General features: G+C 43.3%; 1 protein-coding gene across 1 annotated transcript in view; it reads left to right on the forward strand.

Annotated features, from left to right (window-relative positions):
- The first annotated feature begins 1614 nt into the window (after positions 1 to 1614).
- LCT (lactase) overlaps positions 1615 to 20853 on the forward strand; it is a 39944-nt gene continuing 20705 nt past the window's right edge. Inside the window, 9 exon segments of the mRNA XM_050915980.1 lie at positions 1615 to 1807; positions 1810 to 2274; positions 3480 to 3559; positions 4872 to 4955; positions 8134 to 8236; positions 16218 to 16296; positions 17056 to 17288; positions 17291 to 17763; positions 18550 to 19195. Coding sequence (XP_050771937.1) covers positions 1615 to 1807; positions 1810 to 2274; positions 3480 to 3559; positions 4872 to 4955; positions 8134 to 8236; positions 16218 to 16296; positions 17056 to 17288; positions 17291 to 17763; positions 18550 to 19195 — 2356 coding nt within the window.

The following is a 20853-nucleotide window of genomic DNA, read 5'->3' on the forward strand; positions in this document are numbered from 1 at the left end:
CCCTTACGCATGCGAAAGTTTTGCAGCCACTGCGAATCATCTCAAACCCGCAAAACTATGCGGTCCCACCAGTCTGTGCTTGTTTCCTGGGCCCAAAATCAGCGTTCAGTGGCTAGAACCTGTCCCATTACTAGCAGGATCTCCAAAGCGCAGGGGCCCGCAGTTTGAGAGAATTCTGTGTCCATGTCCTCATCACTCTCGTCACCGCTCTGCCGTAGCCGCCGCCTCCTCACCTGGCTTTGAAGGTCCTGGTTCAGCATAGACTGCACGAGAATGTGCGAGGTGTTTACAACGTCCACAATTACGGTCTTGATCTGAGCAGGGTCCATGCTTGCTGTGCTATGACGTTTGCACAGTTCACCCAGGAAAAAAGGCGCGAAACGGTTGTCTGCTGCTTTAATGGAGGGAGGGGTGAGGCTGTATCCAGAACCACCCGTGACAATGTTTTTTGCGCCATCAGGCACTGGGATCTCAACCCAGAATTCCAAGGGGTGGGGGAGACTGTGGGAACTATGGGATAGCTACGGAATAGCTACTCACGGTGCAATGCTCCAGAAATCGATGCTAGCCTGGTACATGGACGCACACCGCTGAATTCATGTGCTCAGTGTGGCCGCGTGCACTCAACTTCATACAATCTTTCACAAAACCGATTTATGTAAAATTGTAATAATCCTGTAGTGTAGACATACCCTGAGAGAATAGATACTCACCCCACACTAACTGTGGTTCTTCAAGATGTATTGGCCACACACATTCCACAATCTACCGTCCATCCTCATTAGTTCAGAGTCCTGTCACATGGGATTCTTTATTGGCAAAGGAACTGAGAGGTGGTTGAGATATCTCCCCCCTCTCTATCGGGTGGCCAAACTGACTGACCCTCCCCCTCCCCCTTGAGCTGCACACAACAATCTTCAGAAGTTTGAGACCCAGGGCACACCTGTTGAGGCTCAGGGCTTCAGCCCAGCAGGAGCTGCCCGACAGGGCTCAGGGCTTCAGCCCTGCTCATTCTGAAGTCGTGAGCCCCAGCAGGTGCGCCCCACAGGGATGAAGCCCCAAGACCCCCCCCCTCCCCACTGTAAAGAAGTTCCTACCCCACCACCCTGCTGCAAGGCAGAGGTCCCAAGTTCCCTTCACCCTCCCCAGTATAGTAGGTGGAGAATGGAGAGAGGATGGGGTGGGCTCCATGAGCCGCACTTTAACAGTAAAAGTACTGCATGTGGCTTGCAAGCCAGAGTTTGGCCACCCCTGCTCTATATCCTCAGATACAGTGCTCCAGGGGCACAGATGCAGCCCCAACAGATGCTGCTGTTCAAAGGATTATTATTTAAGCACCAGACTTGGAGTTTGTATGGATAAAACCCCTCAAAGAACCACTTTCCTTACTGTAAGGTAATGAACCATATTTATGTTTGCATAACCTATGCCCGGCTAAGTGGGGCAACAGTGAAGTGTTATTTTTAAAAATACCTTTGTTTTATCATCCTTGTGCTAGGTGCTCGTGGGCATGTTATCTGCACAATAGATAATGCAAGCTAAAGGTTAATTTTATTATTTCTGCTCTAGCATAAATAGTATAAAGCAGCTGTTCTCTCAAGCAAGTTAGCAAAGATGGATCTAGGTTGTAAGGTAGTGTTAAGCTTTCTTGTCTTTTCTCCTTGTTGTGGGGTAGACTGGAAACTAATTCAGGGTTTTATTGCCATTGCTGGTCCCCTAAACAACGAGTCAGTAAGCAATTTAAATCTTCAAAACAAACTCTTAGGCAAAGAAGCTCTTAATATTGTAGTGGATGAAGGACCTAATTTTTGTGCCACCAGCTTTTTTTGGCTTCTCTGCCACAGTACTTCTCCTACCTTCATGCAAGTGGTGTGACGCATTATAAAATCTTTATGCCATGGATACACATCCTTCCAGAGGGGAATGCCAAGAATCCGGAAGAGGCTACAGTTCAGTGCTATAGACAACTTCTTAAGTCTCTTACTGCTGCAAACATTAAGCCGGTGATAATTCTGCATCATAAGTATTTGCCTGGGGTTATGCTCACACAGTGCAAACTTGGGAAGCACAGGACCTTTGCTGATCTCTTTGTGGAATATGCTGAGTTTAACTTCTGTTCTTTTGGTGATATGGTTGACATGTGGCTCACTTTTGGTGACTTGCCTGAGATCATTGAGAGCCTGCCGTATGATGATCCACAGACCTCTCTCCAGAGTCTAGCTGCTGCACATGAAAAAGCTTATAAAATCTACCATGAAAAATATTCTTCAAAAGGTAAAGAGAAAATGGGAATGGAATTCTGTTTGACTTTCCTAAACAGTGTGTGAAGTGATTAAACTGTAAATGGCTGGTTATGTGTGTGTGTCTTTTGGGACAGTAGCGAAAATGTCTATAGAAACATCTTGAATGATCAGTTTCTCTGAAATCTCTGCATTTTAAAATAACAAAGTATTCCCCAGTTGAGTTCACACCATAGAGAAATAGCTAAATTACCTTCCGTTTTCTTTAACAGCTTAAGAGTATCTTGGACATTTTTAAAGAAATGAAAATTGTGCGCTAAAGGTTATGGTCTACATTAAAATGTGCATATCCTAGGGCTTAATTCAAAGCTTTGCACTCACCCCTCAAAGACCCAGATCTCCTGCTGGCTTTTTTCTATGTTCTTATGTTAAGATAAACTCAGAGAGACAAAAGAAATTCCTAGGAAGCTTCAGTGGGAAATCTCCCTGGCTTCCGGCTATCTTGCCTGGCCAAGCTCCTTGGTGGTCTGTGTGGTGGATTTAAGGGAAGCCAGGAAGCCTTGGGAGTCTGGGCTCCAAGGTTTGTGAATCTAGAGCCACCCACCAGGCGCAGTGCTCTATAGCTATAGTTCCCAGAACTGAGCAGGGAATGGGAATTCCCTGTTGTAGAGAACTTTGAAATTTTTGGTTTTCATTCCTAATCAGAATGAAATGAAATTTATAAATTCTCTGTGAAACTGAATGACCATTCTCCATCCAGTTCTAGCAGCAACCACCACCTGGGAGAGGCTTAAGACTTTTTTTCCCCTTTAGTCCATATTTGGTGGGCTTTCTTTTTGTTGGCTTTTATTAAGATTCTTTTAATGCTAGTGCATAGGTTTTGGGTAGAGATGAAGCTTGCCGTCCTGAAATTGTTCACCTTAGGGACTTTTTTAAGTAGATCATTTAGTTTCTCAGCCCAGAACAGTTTAAAAATTGACCCATCAGACCTAGAACTCTTTCCCTGAACTCCTGCTTTCCACTAGTGCTCTGTGTGATCAGCAGCTGGTGTTGAGCAGTCTAGGATACTTGCTGAACTCCTACTCTTCCCCCCCCACCCCCCCAGTGGACATCTTTTAAATAATGTAATCTAGAAAAATTGGTTTCTAATATATGTACTGTGAATCTGCATCTTTCATTCTTTTCCCTCCTTCCCCCAAGTAAATGATATAATAGGCACTTTTTTTCTGTATTTTTCAGATGGAAAACTGTCCTTTGCACTGGAAATTGATCATATCTTTGGGAGTACAGCATTGGAATCTTTTTTAGCCTCTCTTAGGGTGACACTGTATTTTCTTGGAATTCTTGTCTATTAACTTGAACTTGATTAGCATTTTTTTAAGAAATAAAAACTTATTGCAATTGTAATTTGATCTATCTGATTTAGTAATGTCTATTTATTTCAGTAGTTTAATCATGTGAAGCTGAACTAATTTTAAACAATGACCAAATTGTCCTGTTTGGTAAGCATTACTTGAAAAGCATAGACGCTGTATTCGTCAGTTAAATCTTCATCTGAAAATGTAAGCCTATGAGTAACTTCATTCTCATGAGTACTCCCAGTAAAGTTGCACAGGTGCATAATTACTTTAGGATCCAAGCCTTTGAGAGATTTGATGATAAATTTCATTCACAATTTGCAGCTGTAACAATGTGCATATTCTGCATGTATTATAAGGCTACTGCAGAGAGCTGCCACACTGTTGTTTTCCATGTGATTCCAATTAATAAGAGTTCACATTTTAAATACTGACTAATAAAAATCCACTTTGCCTGTTTTATTTCCTATTTAACTCTTGTTTCCAACTTTATTTTTCTAAAAGCTTTGTAGGAGCTGTGATGATTCTAATGGCTCCAACCTGCGCTATTCATGCTCTGTTGGCCAAGTATGTCTGGTTGGCACAGTCTGGAGAGAAACCAGTCCCTTCAGACCAGTTGTCAAGCTAGGGCTCAGTTGAAGTGGTAGGTTGTAAGTTTAGAGTTCATCTGACTGGAAATAACAGCTGCTCTTCTACTGTATTGAGTTCTTTGGAAAGAGCAAACACCACCTATTAGTCTGCTGGGTCCAGAAGATGTCAAGATTGAAATCAGTGACCAAATACTACTTAGGCATTGCATTCATTTGCTTTTCAAGTGAAATAATGAGACAATATGTGCAGGTGTGGCACTACCAAAGTCTTTTTAAAATGTACTTTCTCCAGGTGTGTTTTAGTAAACTGTTCTGAACCCTGTTTAAAACTTTATCTGCATTGCCAAGACTAGTCATGAACTCTCTCAGTCTTGACTATTTAATAACTAATTGCAAATGATAAATGTTAAACACACAAAATACTCTGAATCATTTGATCAGCTTCCATATCATTGTAGTCCTGAGAAACAACCAATTATACTGTTTCCTGGTTCCCCTATTTCTGTAGGACTTCTTAGTCCTAAAACTAGAGGCACTGGTAATCTTTCAGGTATTTCTATATAATACTTCATTCTAAGGATAGTGCCAATTCAGAGGAGACATTAAGAAATGATTTTTTTCTAAGCAATTTTTAATAGCAAAAATTATTTCTAGAGTAGTTATTTGCCTTTTCTTCTTTCCAGGACTCTGTAGATTTTCTCTCTCTCAGCCTGCAATACAACTGTAGAAAGGAAGTAGACTTAGAAAGGAAGTTGAATGAGTTACAGGTAATTTTGAGCAATGTTTCAAAGTAAAAATGGTACTATAGAGATTTCTAGACTGCTTTGGACTTTTAGGGATCCAATCTGCTTTCGGATATACAAGTGCAAATCCTGTGCCAGTGCAGTTTTGTGCCTGTATAACTGAGGAAAGAAATGTGCTCTTAATGTTTTAATTACTCTGTAGAGATCTTCACCAAAGGGAAAAATGTTCTAAATATATTTTGCATGTGGGGAAATGCATTCTTTTTCACAGCTACTTTTCAGGTGTCCTCAAAGGAAATGGAAAGCATTATTATTGGGGTTAACATTAATATAAGATAACCTATCAGTGGTAGAGTGGAGTAGATGGGTTTAAGACTATTGCCCATATACTGTAATTCTGTTGAACTGCTGAAACCACTAGCTGTGGTTATATGTAATGTCTTAAAAAGATTAATCAATTAGAAACAATTCATTTTACAGTTAATGCCTGTTTGAGTTCCTCATATGGAAGTGGCTATAAAGTAATTTACAGTGTATTTGCCCTCTTAAATCCTCTATGAGCTAGGTGTATGCTGTCACAGTTGAGGAAAACTGCACCTACATTTAGTGGTCCAGCAAGGGCACCACTGTCAGGCTTCCGGCTCAGTAGCTGTTGCCTTGCTTGGATGGGAACCAGTGTTTTTCTCTCCCTCCTGACTGGGATGTTTCCAGTCTGCATAGCTCCCTGATTGTACTGTGACTTCACTAGCAAAAGACAGGCTGCGAAAGCAGACCTGCTTTGCTTTTCCCCTCAGAGACAGCACACACTGTAATGGCCAACAGTTATAAGTTGCAGCACTTCCTACGCAGGCCTATTTTATTCTTAAGGTAAAAGCACTTCAGAGAAAACACATTAAAACAGTAAAAGAACCTGAATACATGCTAATAAGATTGCCAAAGATCACTCTGGGCTCTGACAGGTGATAAGTCTTTCAAACTCCTCAAAGGGGTCTCTTCTATGGGCACAAGTTTGTAACAGCCTCAGCTCAAAACTAATGCCCAGTCTTAGGGGAGCTCAGTAAACCCAGTCCTTCCAACCCTTCCTGAAGGATTGGGGACCTCCATGGACCACAGGTCCTGTTCATTTGCTGGATCAGGAAACAGGCCCTGATCTTGTTGGCTATTTATCCAAAAATCCTTTCTTTGTCTGTTGGTCCCTGTAGAATCCAGTTTGAACTAGTGTATGTGTACTTTTCCAGAGAGTGGCTTCAAAGAACGGATAACTGGAAGAGTTTTATTAGCACTCCCCTCTTCCTAGAGGAGCTGTATACAATCACCAACACACAAACAATTGCATTTTTAATACAATGAACTCCAAAGATGTTAAGATAAACATTACTGATTTACGTTTAATTCCACCAAGTTTGTCCAGGATATTGTCACCTGTCACTTTATTCTCGTTTTTGCTGATGTGGGCACAGAAGTTGTGTGTCTTGTTGAAGATCTTATAACAGGTGAGCAGCAGAGCAAGGAAGACACCCCAAGTCTCCTAATTCCTCCCAGTCCTGTGCTTTAAACACATGACAGTTGTTCTTCACTGAGCACCCAGATGTTATAGTGATGGCCATGATAGAAATAGAGAGAGAGAGAGAAGGGAAGCTGCCTGTGCATCGTCTATGCAAAATACAAAACAGGTTTAAAAGATGCTCATTGTTTTGAGAAATCCACAGACATTGCCTCTACAAGCCACACAAAGCAGGGGAAATCCACACTCTCACTGAAGCATAGTTAAATGGTTCTGTTTTGTCACCACAGATCAGACAACAGCCATGCCAGGAAACAGCTGTGTGTTGCTCATTGGCATGTCGCTACTGCTTTTCTAACTTAAAACAGGTGTTTGAAAGCGCTGAAAATGCAGTTTGAGCAGCGATCACTGATGCACTGAGCAACTGAAATTACATTCCGCCTTTTAAAGCTCTTCACATATTTTTGCAGCATCTCTATTAGGTAGTTTTGCGTCCATTTTACATACAGGGACACTATTTTATTCTATTTCTGGCTTTACAACTGCCCTAGCAAGCTTTGTATGTGTAATTGTTCACTTGTGGTAGCAATGGTGGAAACATTAGCAAGGACAGGGCTCACAATAAGGTTAGATCACACAGTGATAAAAGTACCAAAGGTCTCTCTCTATTAGTGCTCCTATCAATTCTGCCACAGGTAGTGAATTACAGCTACCACATTTACTGATGTATGTGCATCCAGCAAATGAGTTACAGAACCAAGAATGGAAGACAGGATTTCCTAGTCCTCTGGCCACTTGACAATGCTTCCTCCAGTTAACCTTTGCAGCTAGACCGATCAAACGTTGTTGTTGTTGTTGTTGTTAAAACAGTTTCTTATGGTCAGTTTTTTTTAATGAAAAATCAACCCCCCAAAACTTTAGTGTTTTGAAAATAAAAGCTTGTTTTTGTCCCTCCCTCCCCCCCTCCCAATTATCCCTTTTTGACCAGTCCTCCTTAAAAGTAGGGATGGAGACTGGTGCCAAATATCTCATTTCTCAATCCCTTCCCTTATTCCATATGGCTTCCCTTGATCCCATGAACCTTTCACCTCCACTCTCCCAGGCACTAAGAGGCTTCCACCCTCCAAGCAGGCAAAGGAGCCTCATATTCTCTCCCCTCCCCCTAGTTATGTACCTGATCTCTTGAACTCTGAGCCACTTTTGTCTCTGTCAGGTCTGCCTTGGCCCTAGACGCTGCTTCTGCTCTGAGGATCTTGCCTTACTGCCACCTCTATTGCTTAGCATGAAGCAGAATGCAGAGCCCAGCAGCAACAAGAAGCTGGGCAAGTCTGCCATGTGGTTTGGCAGATATACCCTGATCCCCTCATTCCTCTGGCTATATATGTTCCATCCCACAGTACCACCTGGAGACCTCCCAGGAAACGCGCCAGTTCTCAAAATGAATATTCAAGGGTTAATATTGAATAGGCTGCATACGTGTGTATATACGTACATATTTTTTGTAGTACAAGCAATGCAAATATTTTTTCACGCTCCTTTTGATTATGTGCTAATCTGCCTTTAAACATTCTTATCCCTGACGTGCAATTTTGTAGGCATTCTATCAGGTTTTATATCGCATGTTGAAAATAATAAATGCCAAGCTTGTACCTTTGCTTATCTCCTTCATACAGCGTGATGCCATTTTTTGTCTTACAGACTATCAAGGAGAATACAAAAGTTTTTCTCTTTGGTCTAAAACTTCGTGAATGTAACTCCATGAAAGAGAACCCATTTATAACAGTAGGTAGCATTTTCCAGGGTAAATGACATGTTCAGAAGGAAGGATTCAGTTTCCAACTCTGCCAGAAACTTCCTGTAAGATGTAGGGCAAGTCACTTAATCGTAATGCCTCAGTTCCCCATTTGTCAAATGCAACGTAACATTTCCTTCTTCCCATACTTTATCTGTTTTGTCTGCCTAAATTGTCTTACTGTTTGTACAACACCTCGTACAATGGGGCCCTGATTTTTGTTGGTTCCTTTAGTCTCCACTAAACAAGAAGTAATAATAATAGCAACATCTTGGTTGAGCATCTGATCTAAACTATAAAGCTAATGTTTCGGGACTCAAATATAATTTTCCCAAGCAGGTAGTATTGGGAGAGGCAGTTTTTAAAAGACTGGATTTCAAACCATGAGCTTATGTATATCATAATTTATCCGGATGTAATATGTGGTCATTTTCTTAAATCCCAGGCTTTGACACATCCCTCATTCGTCACACGCACAAATCTCCCAGCATAACACACAAGTCATCGGTTTAAGGTTTCTTAGAGCTGCCTAGAAAATGGAGCAGCTTGGTAAGCTGCCTGCCAGTAGAATCTAAAACCTTCCACCCCCACCACTTCCCTGATGAACTGCTAGCCTGTGCCCCTTCACAGACAGAGCTTTACTTCTCCAGAACCTCTCCCACGTACCTGACTAACTGCCAGCCTGGAGGGCTATGCCAACAGTCATGTGGCTGAGTTGCACATGTATCAACCCGAGTTTTGTTAAAACTGCCAAGGGGCTGGAGAAGGGATGAGTGAGAGAGGGATGTAACTGCTGTTATTTTACCAAAATTTTACAAAACAAAGATCACTATTCTCACTCTCCCAAAGCAATCCTGAAATTGCCTCCCTGAAAGTGTTATCCTTACCATAAACTTGAGTGCTTACCATAAATCCACAGATCATCACTAGTTTTACTGCTAAAGTAAAAGGTGAGTGTCAAGGTTTTTTCCCCACTTTGAACTTTAGCGTCCAAAAAGTGGGGACCTGCACGATCACTTCTAAGCTTAATTTCTAGCTTAGATCTGGTACGCTGTCACCAGCCAAAAATATAGTGTTTGGCACACTTCCTGTTCCCCCAAAACCTTCCCTGGGGAACCCAAGACCCAAACCCCTTGGGTCTTAAAACATGGAGAAATAAACCATTCCCCCTCCTTTACCCCCCCTAGACTTCCCCTCCCTGGGTTGCCTTGAGAAGCTATACAGATCCAAACTCCTTGGATCTTAAAACAAAGAGGAATTAACCATTCCCTTCCTCCTCCCCCCCCCCCACCAATCTGTGGTGAGTTTAGACTCAATCCCTTGGATTTTTCCCTTGAGGAAAAATCAATCAGGTTCTTAAACTTTTAATTAAAGAAAGAAAAAGTAAAAACTTATCTCCGTAAAATCAGGATGGAAAATATTTTACAGGGTATTCAGATTCATATAGCCTAGAGGGACTTCCCCCACCCCCAGCCTGAGATTCGAAGTTACAGCAAACAGGGGTAAAAATCCTTCCAGCAAAAGACACATTTACAAGTTAAGAAAACAAGCATAAGACTAATCTGCCTTTCCTGGCTATCACTTACTATTTTGAAACATGAGAGACTGATTCAGAAAGATTGGAGAAAACCTGGGTATACGTCTGGTCCCTCTTAGCCCCAAGAGCGAACAACCCCTAAAACAAAAGCACAAACAAAGACTTCCCTCCACCGAGATTTTAAAGTATCTTGTCCCCCGATTGATGCTCTGGTCAGGTGTCAGCCAGGTTTACTGAGCTTCTTAACCCTTTACAGGTAAAAGAGACATTAACCCTTAACTATCCATTTATAACATGCCCCCCAAATCTCAGACAGTGTGGAACCACACTGGCGGTGATTTCTTCCTAGAACTTTAGAATAAACAGATTAATAAAACACATGCACCTTTACATATACTACTAATTGTGTAAACTAGAAGACTTTTCACATTTTAAGGATAATTTTTAACCAGTTGATTCTGGGAAACTTTCACGGGAGAGTGCATCAGCTACTTTGTTAGAAGCTCCTGAAATGTGTTGAATTTCAAAATCAAAATCTTGGAGAGCTAAACTCCATTGAAGCAGTTTTTTGTTGTTTCCCTTGGCAGTATGAAGCCACTTTAGCGCAGCATGGTCGGTTTGTAGCTGGAACTGCCGTCCCCAAATGTATGGGCGTAGCTTTTCCAGGGCATACACAATGGCGTAGCATTCTTTTTCACTGATTGACCAGTGGCTTTCCCTCTCAGACAGTTTCTTGCTGAGAAACACGACAGGATGGAAGTTTTGATCCAGTCCTTCCTGCATTAAAACTGCTCCTACACCACACTCAGATGCATCTGTGGTTACTAGGAATGGCTTGTCAAAGTCTAGGGCCCTTAGCACAGGGTCAGACATGAGTGTTGCCTTGAGTTGGGTAAAGGCCTTCTGACACTCATCAGTCCACTTAACTGCATTCGGCTGGGTCTTTTTGGTCAGGTCTGTTAGTGGGGCAGTGATTTGGCTGTAGTGTGGTACAAATAGCCTGTCATACCCAGCCAAGCCTAAGAAGAATTGGACCTGTTTCTTTGACTTTGGGACAGGCCACTTTTGGATAGCACCCACCTTGGCCTGTAGGGGGTTTATTGTTCCTTGACCCACCTTGTGTCCCAGGTAAGTCACTCTGTTTTGGCCTATTTGTCACTTTTTAGCCTTAACAGTTAGTCCTACCTGCCTGATGCACTCAAATACTTTTTCCAGGTGTTCTAGGTGTTCAGGCCATGAATCAGAAAAAATGGCCACATCATCGAGGTAGGCAGCTGCATATTCTCCCAATCCTGCTAGGAGATCATCTACAAGCCTTTGGAAGGTGGCGGGTGCATTTCGCAGCCTGAAAGGAAGCACATTAAATTCATACACCCCTGCATGGGTGATGAAGGCTGACTTTTCTTTGGCGGGTTCATCTAGCAGTACTTGCCAGTACCCCTTGGTTAGGTCTATTGTAGAGATGAACTGGGCACATCCCAATTTCTCCAATAGCTCATCGGTGCATGGCATTGGATAATTGTCGGGACGCGTTACAGCATTTAGCTTACAGTAGTCCACGCAAAAGCGTATTTCCCCATCTGTTTTGGGTACCAGAACTACTGGAGATGCCCATGCACTGGTAGAGGAGTGGATTATACCCATCTGTAGCATGTTTTGGATCTCCCGTTCTATAGCAGCTTGGGCATGAGGAGACACCTGGTAGGGTGCGGTTCTAATTGGGTGAGCATTACCTGTGTCAATGGAGTGGTATGCCCGTTCAGTCCATCCTGGGGTGGCTGAGAACAATGAGGCAAAGCTGGTGCACAGCTTCTTGATCTGTTGCCGCTGCAGACGTTTCAAGGTTTTGGAGAGGGTCACCTCTTCCACGCCACCGTCACTCTTTCCTTCATAGTAGACACCTTCAGGCCACTCAGCGTCATCTTCTCCCGGGCTTTAAACTGACAAACCTTTAAGTCTCTGGAATAAAAGGGCTTGAGAGAATTAACATGGTACACTCTGGGCTTTAGGGTGGAGGTGGGAAAAGCTATGAGATAGTTAACTGCTCCCAGGCGCTCTTGAACCGTGAATGGCCCTTCCCATGACGCTTCCACTTTATGGGCCTGTTGCGCCTTCAAGACCATAACCTGATCTCCTACTTTGAAGGAACGCTCTCTGCTATGTTTATCATACCAGGCCTTTTGCTCTTCCTGAGCATCCTTTAGGTTTTCTTTAGCAAGAGCTAAAGAGTGTCGAAGGGTGTTTTGTAGGTTGCTTACCAAGTCTAGAATGTTAGTTCCTGGAGAAGGCGTAAACCCCTCCCATTGCTGCTTCACCAACTGTAATGGGCCCTTAACCTCGTGGCCATACTCAAGGTCAAACGGTGAAAACCCTAAACTGGGATGTGGTACAGCCCTGTAGGCAAAAAGCAACTGCTGCAACACTAGGTCCCAATCACTGGAGTGTTCATTTACGAATTTACGTATCATGTCCCCCAAAGTTCCATTAAACCTCTCCACCAGGCCATTGGTTTGATGGTGTTAAGGGGTGGCAACCAAGTGATTCCCCCATGAGCTTCCCACAGTTCTTTCATGGTCCCTGCCAGGAAATTAGTTCCTGAATCTGTAAGGATGTCGGAGGGCCAACCTACCCTGGCAAAAATGTTTAAGGCCTGGCACACAGTTTTAGCCCTGGTGTTGCTTAAAGCTACTGCTTCCGGCCATCGAGTAGCAAAGTCCACGAAAGTCAGTATGTACTGCTTTTCTTGGGGGGGTCTTTTTGGGGAAAGGACTCAGAATATCCACGGCTACTCGCTGAAATGGGACCTTAATTATAGGGAGTGCCTGGAGAGGGGCTTTGACCTGGTCTTGGGGCTTTCCCACTCTTTGGCACACCTCACAAGACTGGACATAATTAGCAATGTCCTTGCCCATCCCCTCCCAGTGGACGGACTTCCCCAGCCTGTCTTTGGTTCTGTTCACGCCAGAATGGCCATTGGGATGATCATGGGATAAGCTTAAGAGCTTTTCCCGGTACTTAGTTGGAACTACCAACTGTTTTTGAGGATGCCAGTCTCCCTGGTGTCCACCAGAAAGAGTCTCCTTGTATAAAAGTCCTTGTTCTACAACAAACCAGGATCGGTTAGAAGAGCTGAGAGGCGGTGGGGTGCTCCGTGCCGCCGCCCAAGCTTTCTGAAGGCTGTCATCTGCTTTCTGCTCAGTCTGGAACTGTTCCCTTGAGGCTGGAGACACCAGTTCCTTCTTAGACTATGGACTTGGGCTTGGTCCCTCGGGAAGCGATGTAGGTGATGGGGTTGTTTTCGTTGATGCTGAACCGCTTTCCGCTGGTGCACTAGGCGATATTTCAGGCTCTGGCTGAGCCTCTTGGGTAGGGTTGTCTGCTGCTTCTGCTAGTTCAGGCCCACTGGTGCCCTGTGGCGTTGGGGTTGGAGATGGGTTTTCAAGCGCTGGTGTCAGTGCTGGCAACGGTTCTGGTGCTGGTTGCTTTTCCAGTTCCGGTTCTGGGACTGGATGTACTATGGCTGTTGCCGTCCTTGGCAGGGGTCCGGGTCCACCACCTCTGTCTGGGTTTCTGGTAACACAGACGGGGCCCTTGTGGACGGCTCAGGAACAGGGATGGGTCTGGAAGCTTGCCTGGCTTGGCCGCTTATAACCATTCCCACCTTCTTGGCCCGCTTCACCTGGGTGGCCAAGTCTTCCCACAGTAGCATGGGGATGGGATAATTGCAAAAGTCCACATTCCTGACCAGCCTTTGTACTGGACAGCCAGTTCAGCTGTAGGCAAGTTTACAGATTTTGACATGAATGGGTAAATAGTCACTTGGGCCTCTGGGTTGATGAATTTGGGGTCCACTAAGGATTGGTGGATAGCTGACACTTGTGCCCTCGTGTCTCTCCATGCCCACTCTCTTCTTTCTGCCCACTCTCAAAGTTTCCCTTTGCTCCTAGTGTATTTGAGAGGCATTTGGGCCTGGGGATCTTTGGTGTGATGGTGGTGTAATGAACTGTACTCGGTTGGGGTTCTTGGGGCAATTGGCCTTTATATGTCCCAGTTCATTACATTTAAAGCATCGCCCAGCTGACTGGTCACTGGGCCGAGGTGGGTTGCTGGAGACTGGTGAGGTGGGACAATAGGGTGTCTGGGGCTTTCCTTGGGTTGTAGGTGGGGTCTTGGGTTGCTCTCGGTGATAGGGTTTATTTTCTGTTTGCCCCTTCTGATATTCATTCCCCTTGCTAGTAGTTTTTTTCTTTTCTGCCACTTCCACCCATCTGGCTCCAATTTCCCCCTCCTCGGTTACAGTTTTGGGCTTCCCATCTAGGATGTACCTTTCTATTTCCTCAGGAACACTCTCTAAGAACTGCTCCATTTGCATTAGGAGGGACACCTCATCCAGAGATTTAACATTTGCTCCTGATATCCAGGCAGCCCAATTCTTTCCAATGTGGTAGGCGTGTCGGGTAAATGACACATCTGGTTTCCACCTTAGGGCTCTGAACTGCTGACGGGCATGCTCAGGTGTTAGCCCCATTCTGATTCTGGCCTTGGTTTGAAAAAGTTTATAATCGTTCATGTGTTCCTTAGGCATTTCAGCCGCCACTTCTGCTAAGGGTCCACTGAGCTGTGGCCTCAGCTCTATCATGTACTGGTCTGTAGAGATGTTGTACCCATGGCAAGTCCTTTCAAAATTTTCTGAGAAGGCCTCAGTATCATCACCTGCCTTGTAGGTGGGAAATTTCCTGGGATGGGGAACAGTACCTGAAAAAGGATTGTTAGGGTTGGCTGTTCCATCTGCTTAGCCTTTTCTAATTCCAGGGCCTGCTGGTGAGCCGCCCTCTGGAGCTCCAAAGCCCTCCGGTAGTCAGCCTCTTACATCTCTATAGCTCTCTTGTGGGCCGCTTCTTCCCTGTCTATTTCTGCATTAAGTAGTTCCATCCGTCTCATGTTCATTGTCTTTCTCTGTTGCTTCCAACCTAGCCATTTCTAGTTTGTTAGTTGCTCCACTGGTACTCATTTTTCTGTTTTCTTGTGCTGGCAACGCCCCACTGCAGTCCACTGACTGGGCACTCAGCTCAGGGTTGCTTGGTTAACAGAGATTTTCTAACTAGCTATATCCGAGAGGTAGAAAGAAACAAAACAATTCAGCTTGTGAATGCCTTTTTGCTGTCTGTTTGCTCCCAGCCTGAAGCCTCCTCCTAACAATGACCTTTGTTAAAACTTAACACCTCTGCCCTCAGGCTGCTTTTCAAGCAGCTAGAAAGGAGAGGAAAAAAAACTCACTGGCTTTCGGTTCTTAAAAACAATACCCTCAGGCTGCTTTCCAAGCAGCTAGAAAGGAGAGAAAAAAAATCCTACTGGCTTTTGGTTTTTAAACACAATCCCACTGCTGTGCCACCATGTCAAGGTTTTTTCCCCACTTTGAACTTTAGCGTCCAAAAAGTGGGGACCTACATGATCACTTCTAAGCTTAATTTCTAGCTTAGATCTGGTACGCTGCCACCAGCCAAAAATATAGTGTTTGGCACACTTCCTGTTCCCCCAAAACCTTCCCTGGGGAACCCAAGACCCAAACCCCTTGGGTGTTAAAACAAGGAGAAATAAACCATTCCCCCTCCTTTGCCCCCCCTAGACTTCCCCTCCCTGGGTTGCCTTGGGAAGCTATACAGATCCAAACTCCTTGGATCTTAAAACAAAGAGGAATTAACCATTCCCTTCCTCCTCTCCCCCCCCCACCAATCTCTGGTGAGTTTAGACGCAATCCCTTGGATTTTTCCCTTGAGGAAAAATCAATCAGGTTCTTAAACTTTTAATTAAAGAAAGAAAAAGTAAAAACTTATCTCCATAAAATCAGGATGGAAAATGTTTTACAGAGTATTCAGATTCATATAGCCTAGAGGGACTCCCCCTCCACCCCAAGCCTGAGATTCAAAGTTACAGCAAACAGAGGTAAAAATCCTTCCAGCAAAAGACACATTTACAAGTTAAGAAAACAAGCATAAGACTAATCTGCCTTTCCTGGCTATCACTTACTATTTTGAAACATGAGAGACTGATTCAGAAAGATTGGAGAAAACCTGGGTATACGTCTGGTCCCTCTTAGCCCCAAGAGCGAACAACCCCTAAAACAAAAGCACAAACAAAGACTTCCCTCCACCGAGATTTTAAAGTATCTTGTCCCCCGATTGATGCTCTGGTCAGGTGTCAGCCAGGTAAAAGAGACATTAACCCTTAACTATCTGTTTATGACCGTGAGAATAAAAGAAGGTGCAAAAAATGAGAATGGGATAACAATACAAAGTAGCTAGGGGAGAGGCTTTTATTGTAGCTATTTAGTGCTTAGACAAATCTATACATACACAAGCGTTTATCAGGTATATATCATGGGGAACTGAACTGGCTAATATCAGAAGTTACATGTTTTCTTGCAACTGATTGTATTTTTCTCTTGTTTTTCAGCAATTAATCAAGACAAAGCATTAGCAATGGGATATGATGTTAATGAATTCATAAACTACTCATCAGTTCATAAAATTAGGCACACAGTTTTTGTTCCTAAAGTGAAGTCTTGTAAACTCTCATGTCCTGTAGAAAACAGTGTGCTAGACAGATGGTGTCCTAAAGCCTTTAATAAACATGCTATGTCAAATCATTTTTAAATGCAGTTTCTTTTTAACTAGAAATGCTCTGCATTTCTTTCTTCCTCATCCATTGAGATTGCATCAGGCCCAATGGAGTATCTTGTACTCCTGTGGAACCTGCCCCCATCACTACAGCTTACAATAAAACACCTTCAAAAAGGCATTGCCACTCTTGTGAGGCTAGTTGGATTATACACAAGTGTATGTAGTAGCTGTGTATAATAGTATAGTAGCTGTACAGGGGGCCTTTGAGATTTGCATTAGCATCGTTAATTACTGTAAACTCCTCAGATTACAAATTTAGTCCTTGTGGGTTTCATGATCTACATAGTTTAGTAAGTGCAGTGCTCATGGAGTCAATATGCGCCGCAAGGGTTTTGTCTTCATCTTTGACCCAGGTGTAGTCAGACAGGCCATATGCACCCAAAATGCTGTCTTAGAAATGTCTCCTGTGCAAGTCTGTAGAGTTAGTCAATTGTGCACTAGAAGTGACAGACAATTGACCTTTGGATTGATTAGAGTATTAAGACAGCACAATGTAGCTAGTACGTTGGAACTGAAAAAGAAATGACTTTTTGTTAGCCGTATAGTCCGCAATCTGTAATAACGCCACCAATCATGACTCTGTTTTAACTTTTTTTTTTTTAAATCTCTAGTCTCCATGTAGCTAATATGACTATCCAAAAAAGACTACAAGAGGTCCAGGCCGCTGCTCTTGCTCCTCTCTCCTCCTATCAAACAGTTTGGGAAACTTTTGCTAACCAGTCCGAACTGGAGAGAGACACGTTTGTGCATGATGTTTTCCCAAGTGGTTTCCTCTGGGGCACATCCACTGGTTCCTTTAACGTTGAAGGAGGCTGGGCTGAGGATGGAAAAGGAGAGAGTATTTGGGATGGTTTTGGCAGCAAGGTCATGTCCACATGAATCAGACCACAAATGTGGCATGTGACAGTTACCACAAAATTGACTATGACGTTTACCTGCTCAGGGGTCTTCAGTCGAAGCTGTACAAGTTTTCTATATCCTGGTCCAGGATTTTTCCCACTGGCATTAGAAACAGCTTCAGCCCCCAAGGTGTAAATTACTACAATAAATTGATAAACAGCTTATTGGATTCTAATACTGAGCCCATGGTGACCTTGTTCCACTGGGACCTTCCACAAACACTGCAAGATCTCAGTGGATGGCAGAATGAAAGCATTATTGATACTTTTGCAGACTATGCAGACTTCTGCTTTGCCACCTTTGGGGATCGGGTTAAATTTTGGATTACCTTCCATGAACCTTGGGTCATTAGCTACGCTGGCTATGGCACTTGACAGCATCCCCCGGGAATCACTGATCCAGGAGTAGCATCTTATAAGGTGGCCACAAAGAGGAGCTTGCATTCTTGGGGCTACTGTAGTTGTGCTTTTTCTTTGATTACATTCTGTTTGTGTTGATTCTGTGACCTGATGGTGGGGAAATCTCAAATGATCTATATGTAAGGCCTGCGCTCTCTCATCAAGACATATCCGTACTGCAGCACTTATAAGAAATCTGCTAATTAGCAAGGGCTTGATTGATAGGCAAATAAAGGTTTAATACTTAATTGTAGCAAAACAAAGAGAATGAATGTGTTTGATTGTATCCCTCTCCTCCCAAAGCCCTTATTGTCACATCACTCATCATTTTAGGCTGGGATTTTCAAAGAGGCCAAAGGAGGCTGGATTTCAATGGGAGTGCAATTTGAAAAACCCAGCCTTAAATTGCGAGACATTCAGGACAGGTACTATATCCTGCCATGTGTTTGTCCAATGGCCTATACATAGAGAGAAGACTCTACTTGCAACTGAATTGAAGGTGTATCTGGCTTGGAATGTGGCTGCTTCTTAACATTGCTTGTCACAGCTATGAAATAAGTTGACTGAACTTCAAACCTCAAAGCTTGAATCTGCATTTGCGGCTAAGGTGACAGGAGAGGTTTCTTTCCTCACTGGATTCAAGCTAGTTTTATGTAGCACTTTCTATGAACTTGATTGGGGTTTTATGTTGGGTAGGAATGTTTAATTTTTATATGTACTTAATCTTCATGTCAAAAAGTTCTTAAACTACTGGCTCCAAACCTGTGTGCAGTGCTGTGACTACTTCCCTCCTTCTTCTCTCCCAAGGTGGCTCACTCAATTATTAAGGCGCATGCAAAAGCCTGGCACTTATATGATGACCGATATCATTCCCAGCAGCATGGTAAAGTGGGAATTGTGCTGAATTCAGATTGGGCTGAACCAAAGACCCCAACAAGTTCTGAGGATGTGAAGGCAGCTGAGCGCTACATGCATTTCATGCTAGGCTGGTTTGCTCACCCTATATTTGTTAATGGAGACTACCCAGATATCCTGAAGTCCCAGATCCACCAGAAGAACCAGCAGTGCTCTATCTCAGTTGCCATCCTCCCTTAGTTTAGTGAGGAAGAGAAGTCCATAGTGAAAGGAACTGCAGATTTCTTTGCTCTTTCTCATTACACTTCCAGACTGATCAGCACTGCAGTTAATGACACCTGTATTCCAGCCTATGAGAATGTTGGGAACTTTTCCCAACATGTTGATCCTTCTTGGCCACAGACTGCCTCATCTTGGATCAGAGTGGTCCCTTGGGGGCTGAGAAGGCTGTTGAAGTTTGTTTCCCAGGAATTTACAGGGACTAGGATCCCAATTTACATAGCAGGGAATGGTGTGCCCACAGAAGATAGAGGGGATGTTATTAATGACACGAAGAGAATGGATTATTTCAGGCTGTACATCAATGAGGCTCTGAAAGGTATGCAGTATTTGTTTTTAAATGGTTAAATGTTATTTAATTGGGCCAATGTTTTTTCACTTAAACTTGTGACAACCTGTGAACATTCCCACTTGTGTGGTACCATTAAAGCTACATCCTCTGTCAACTGCAGCCACTAGATGTGACTTGATCCCGCAGACCAGGCCTGAATACGTTTCCCAGACCTGAAAAAGAGCTCTGTGTAAGCTCAAAAACTTCTTTCGCCAACAGAAGTTGGTCTAATAATATTACCTCCCCCACCGTATTCTCTCTGTGCATACTATGTAAGGCAGGCAAACTTGGGCCCAACCCTGCACTGAGCTCTGGGGGAAGACCCTTGTCCTTATACAAAGCCCTACTGAAGTCAATGTGCCACCAAGCAAGTGTCAGAATCCACCAGACTGGATCTCTTGCAGGATCAGGACCAAAGTGCAGAAGACTGGCATATCCCTGCCTAGAGTATGAGAACATCAGAGAGAGTGAGTGAGCATATGTGTGTGTGTGTATGTGTATTTGTATGTGTATGTGTGTATATATATAAAAGTGCTTTACAAAGCAGCTCAGCATCATTCACTGTGATTGGTGACCTTACCCCTTTTGGTAATCTCCATAGAAAGGTTGAGGACTGAATGCATAAGGCAAGTGAACTACCCTCTGATCTGAGTGGAGATTCCCTGCTGGTTGTAGGTGGATGCAGCTTGGTAGGGCAGTGTGAGGAAGCTGGCACTGCTCCCTCTACTATACACGTTCTGTGGTTAATTATAGGACTTCTTTCTCCAGGAAAGTCCAATCAGCACAGAATTTACATGACACTTCTGTCTCAATATAGTAGTAGGTCCATAAGACAGCCATACATTTGCAGTGGCTAAAGACACTTGACATTCAAAATATGAACATGTTGGCTTAGGGGCCAGAAGAGGGAATCAAAAGTTGGGGTTTGAAAGGAACAAATAGTCCTTAGGGACCTAATTCCCATTGACTTGTGAAGGGAATTCGGCAACAAGGAGCCACTTGTGCCTTTGAAAATCTCCCACATGGTAGCACAGCTCACCATGGCTAGATTGTTGGGTCAGCTTATAGCTGAGTTTTGAAACTATCTAAATCTATGCACATAGAAAACTAATTTGATTTTTCTCCCTCCCACCTCTTGTAAGTACAACAAATTGTGCCTTGCCAATCATCGTTTTCAATGATAAACAAGTTATAGATTACAGCCCTGGAAACACTCAGCCAGGGAGACTTGAGGTTTTTCTTAAATAAAAAAGAAAAAGAGATAGGGGAAACATATTCACAATATTAACACAGTTCCTTTTCTTTGAGCAAGTGCATCTCCAAATTAAAAAAACAAAAACAAAAACACCAAAATATTTTTTTAAACTTAATATTTTTAATTTCTAAAAACAACTAATGAAAAAATCATCATGCTCTAAGTATTATAAAAATACAGGATAGTGAGTGCATTTATCACTGCCTCCTAGTGGTTGCTTTATAAAGAAAAAGTCCTGTAACTAACAGGTGCCAGACGGGCCAGATTTTTTGGACTCAAAAGATCCTAGATTCTATCCTCCACACAATATATATATATATATATATCAGTGTTGTCATCTATGTCAATATCTGCACAGTACAGAAATTAATTACAATGTGTTATGATTACT

Source organism: Gopherus flavomarginatus, chromosome 10 (assembly GCF_025201925.1).
Source record: "Gopherus flavomarginatus isolate rGopFla2 chromosome 10, rGopFla2.mat.asm, whole genome shotgun sequence".
Lineage (NCBI taxonomy): Eukaryota > Metazoa > Chordata > Testudines > Testudinidae > Gopherus > Gopherus flavomarginatus.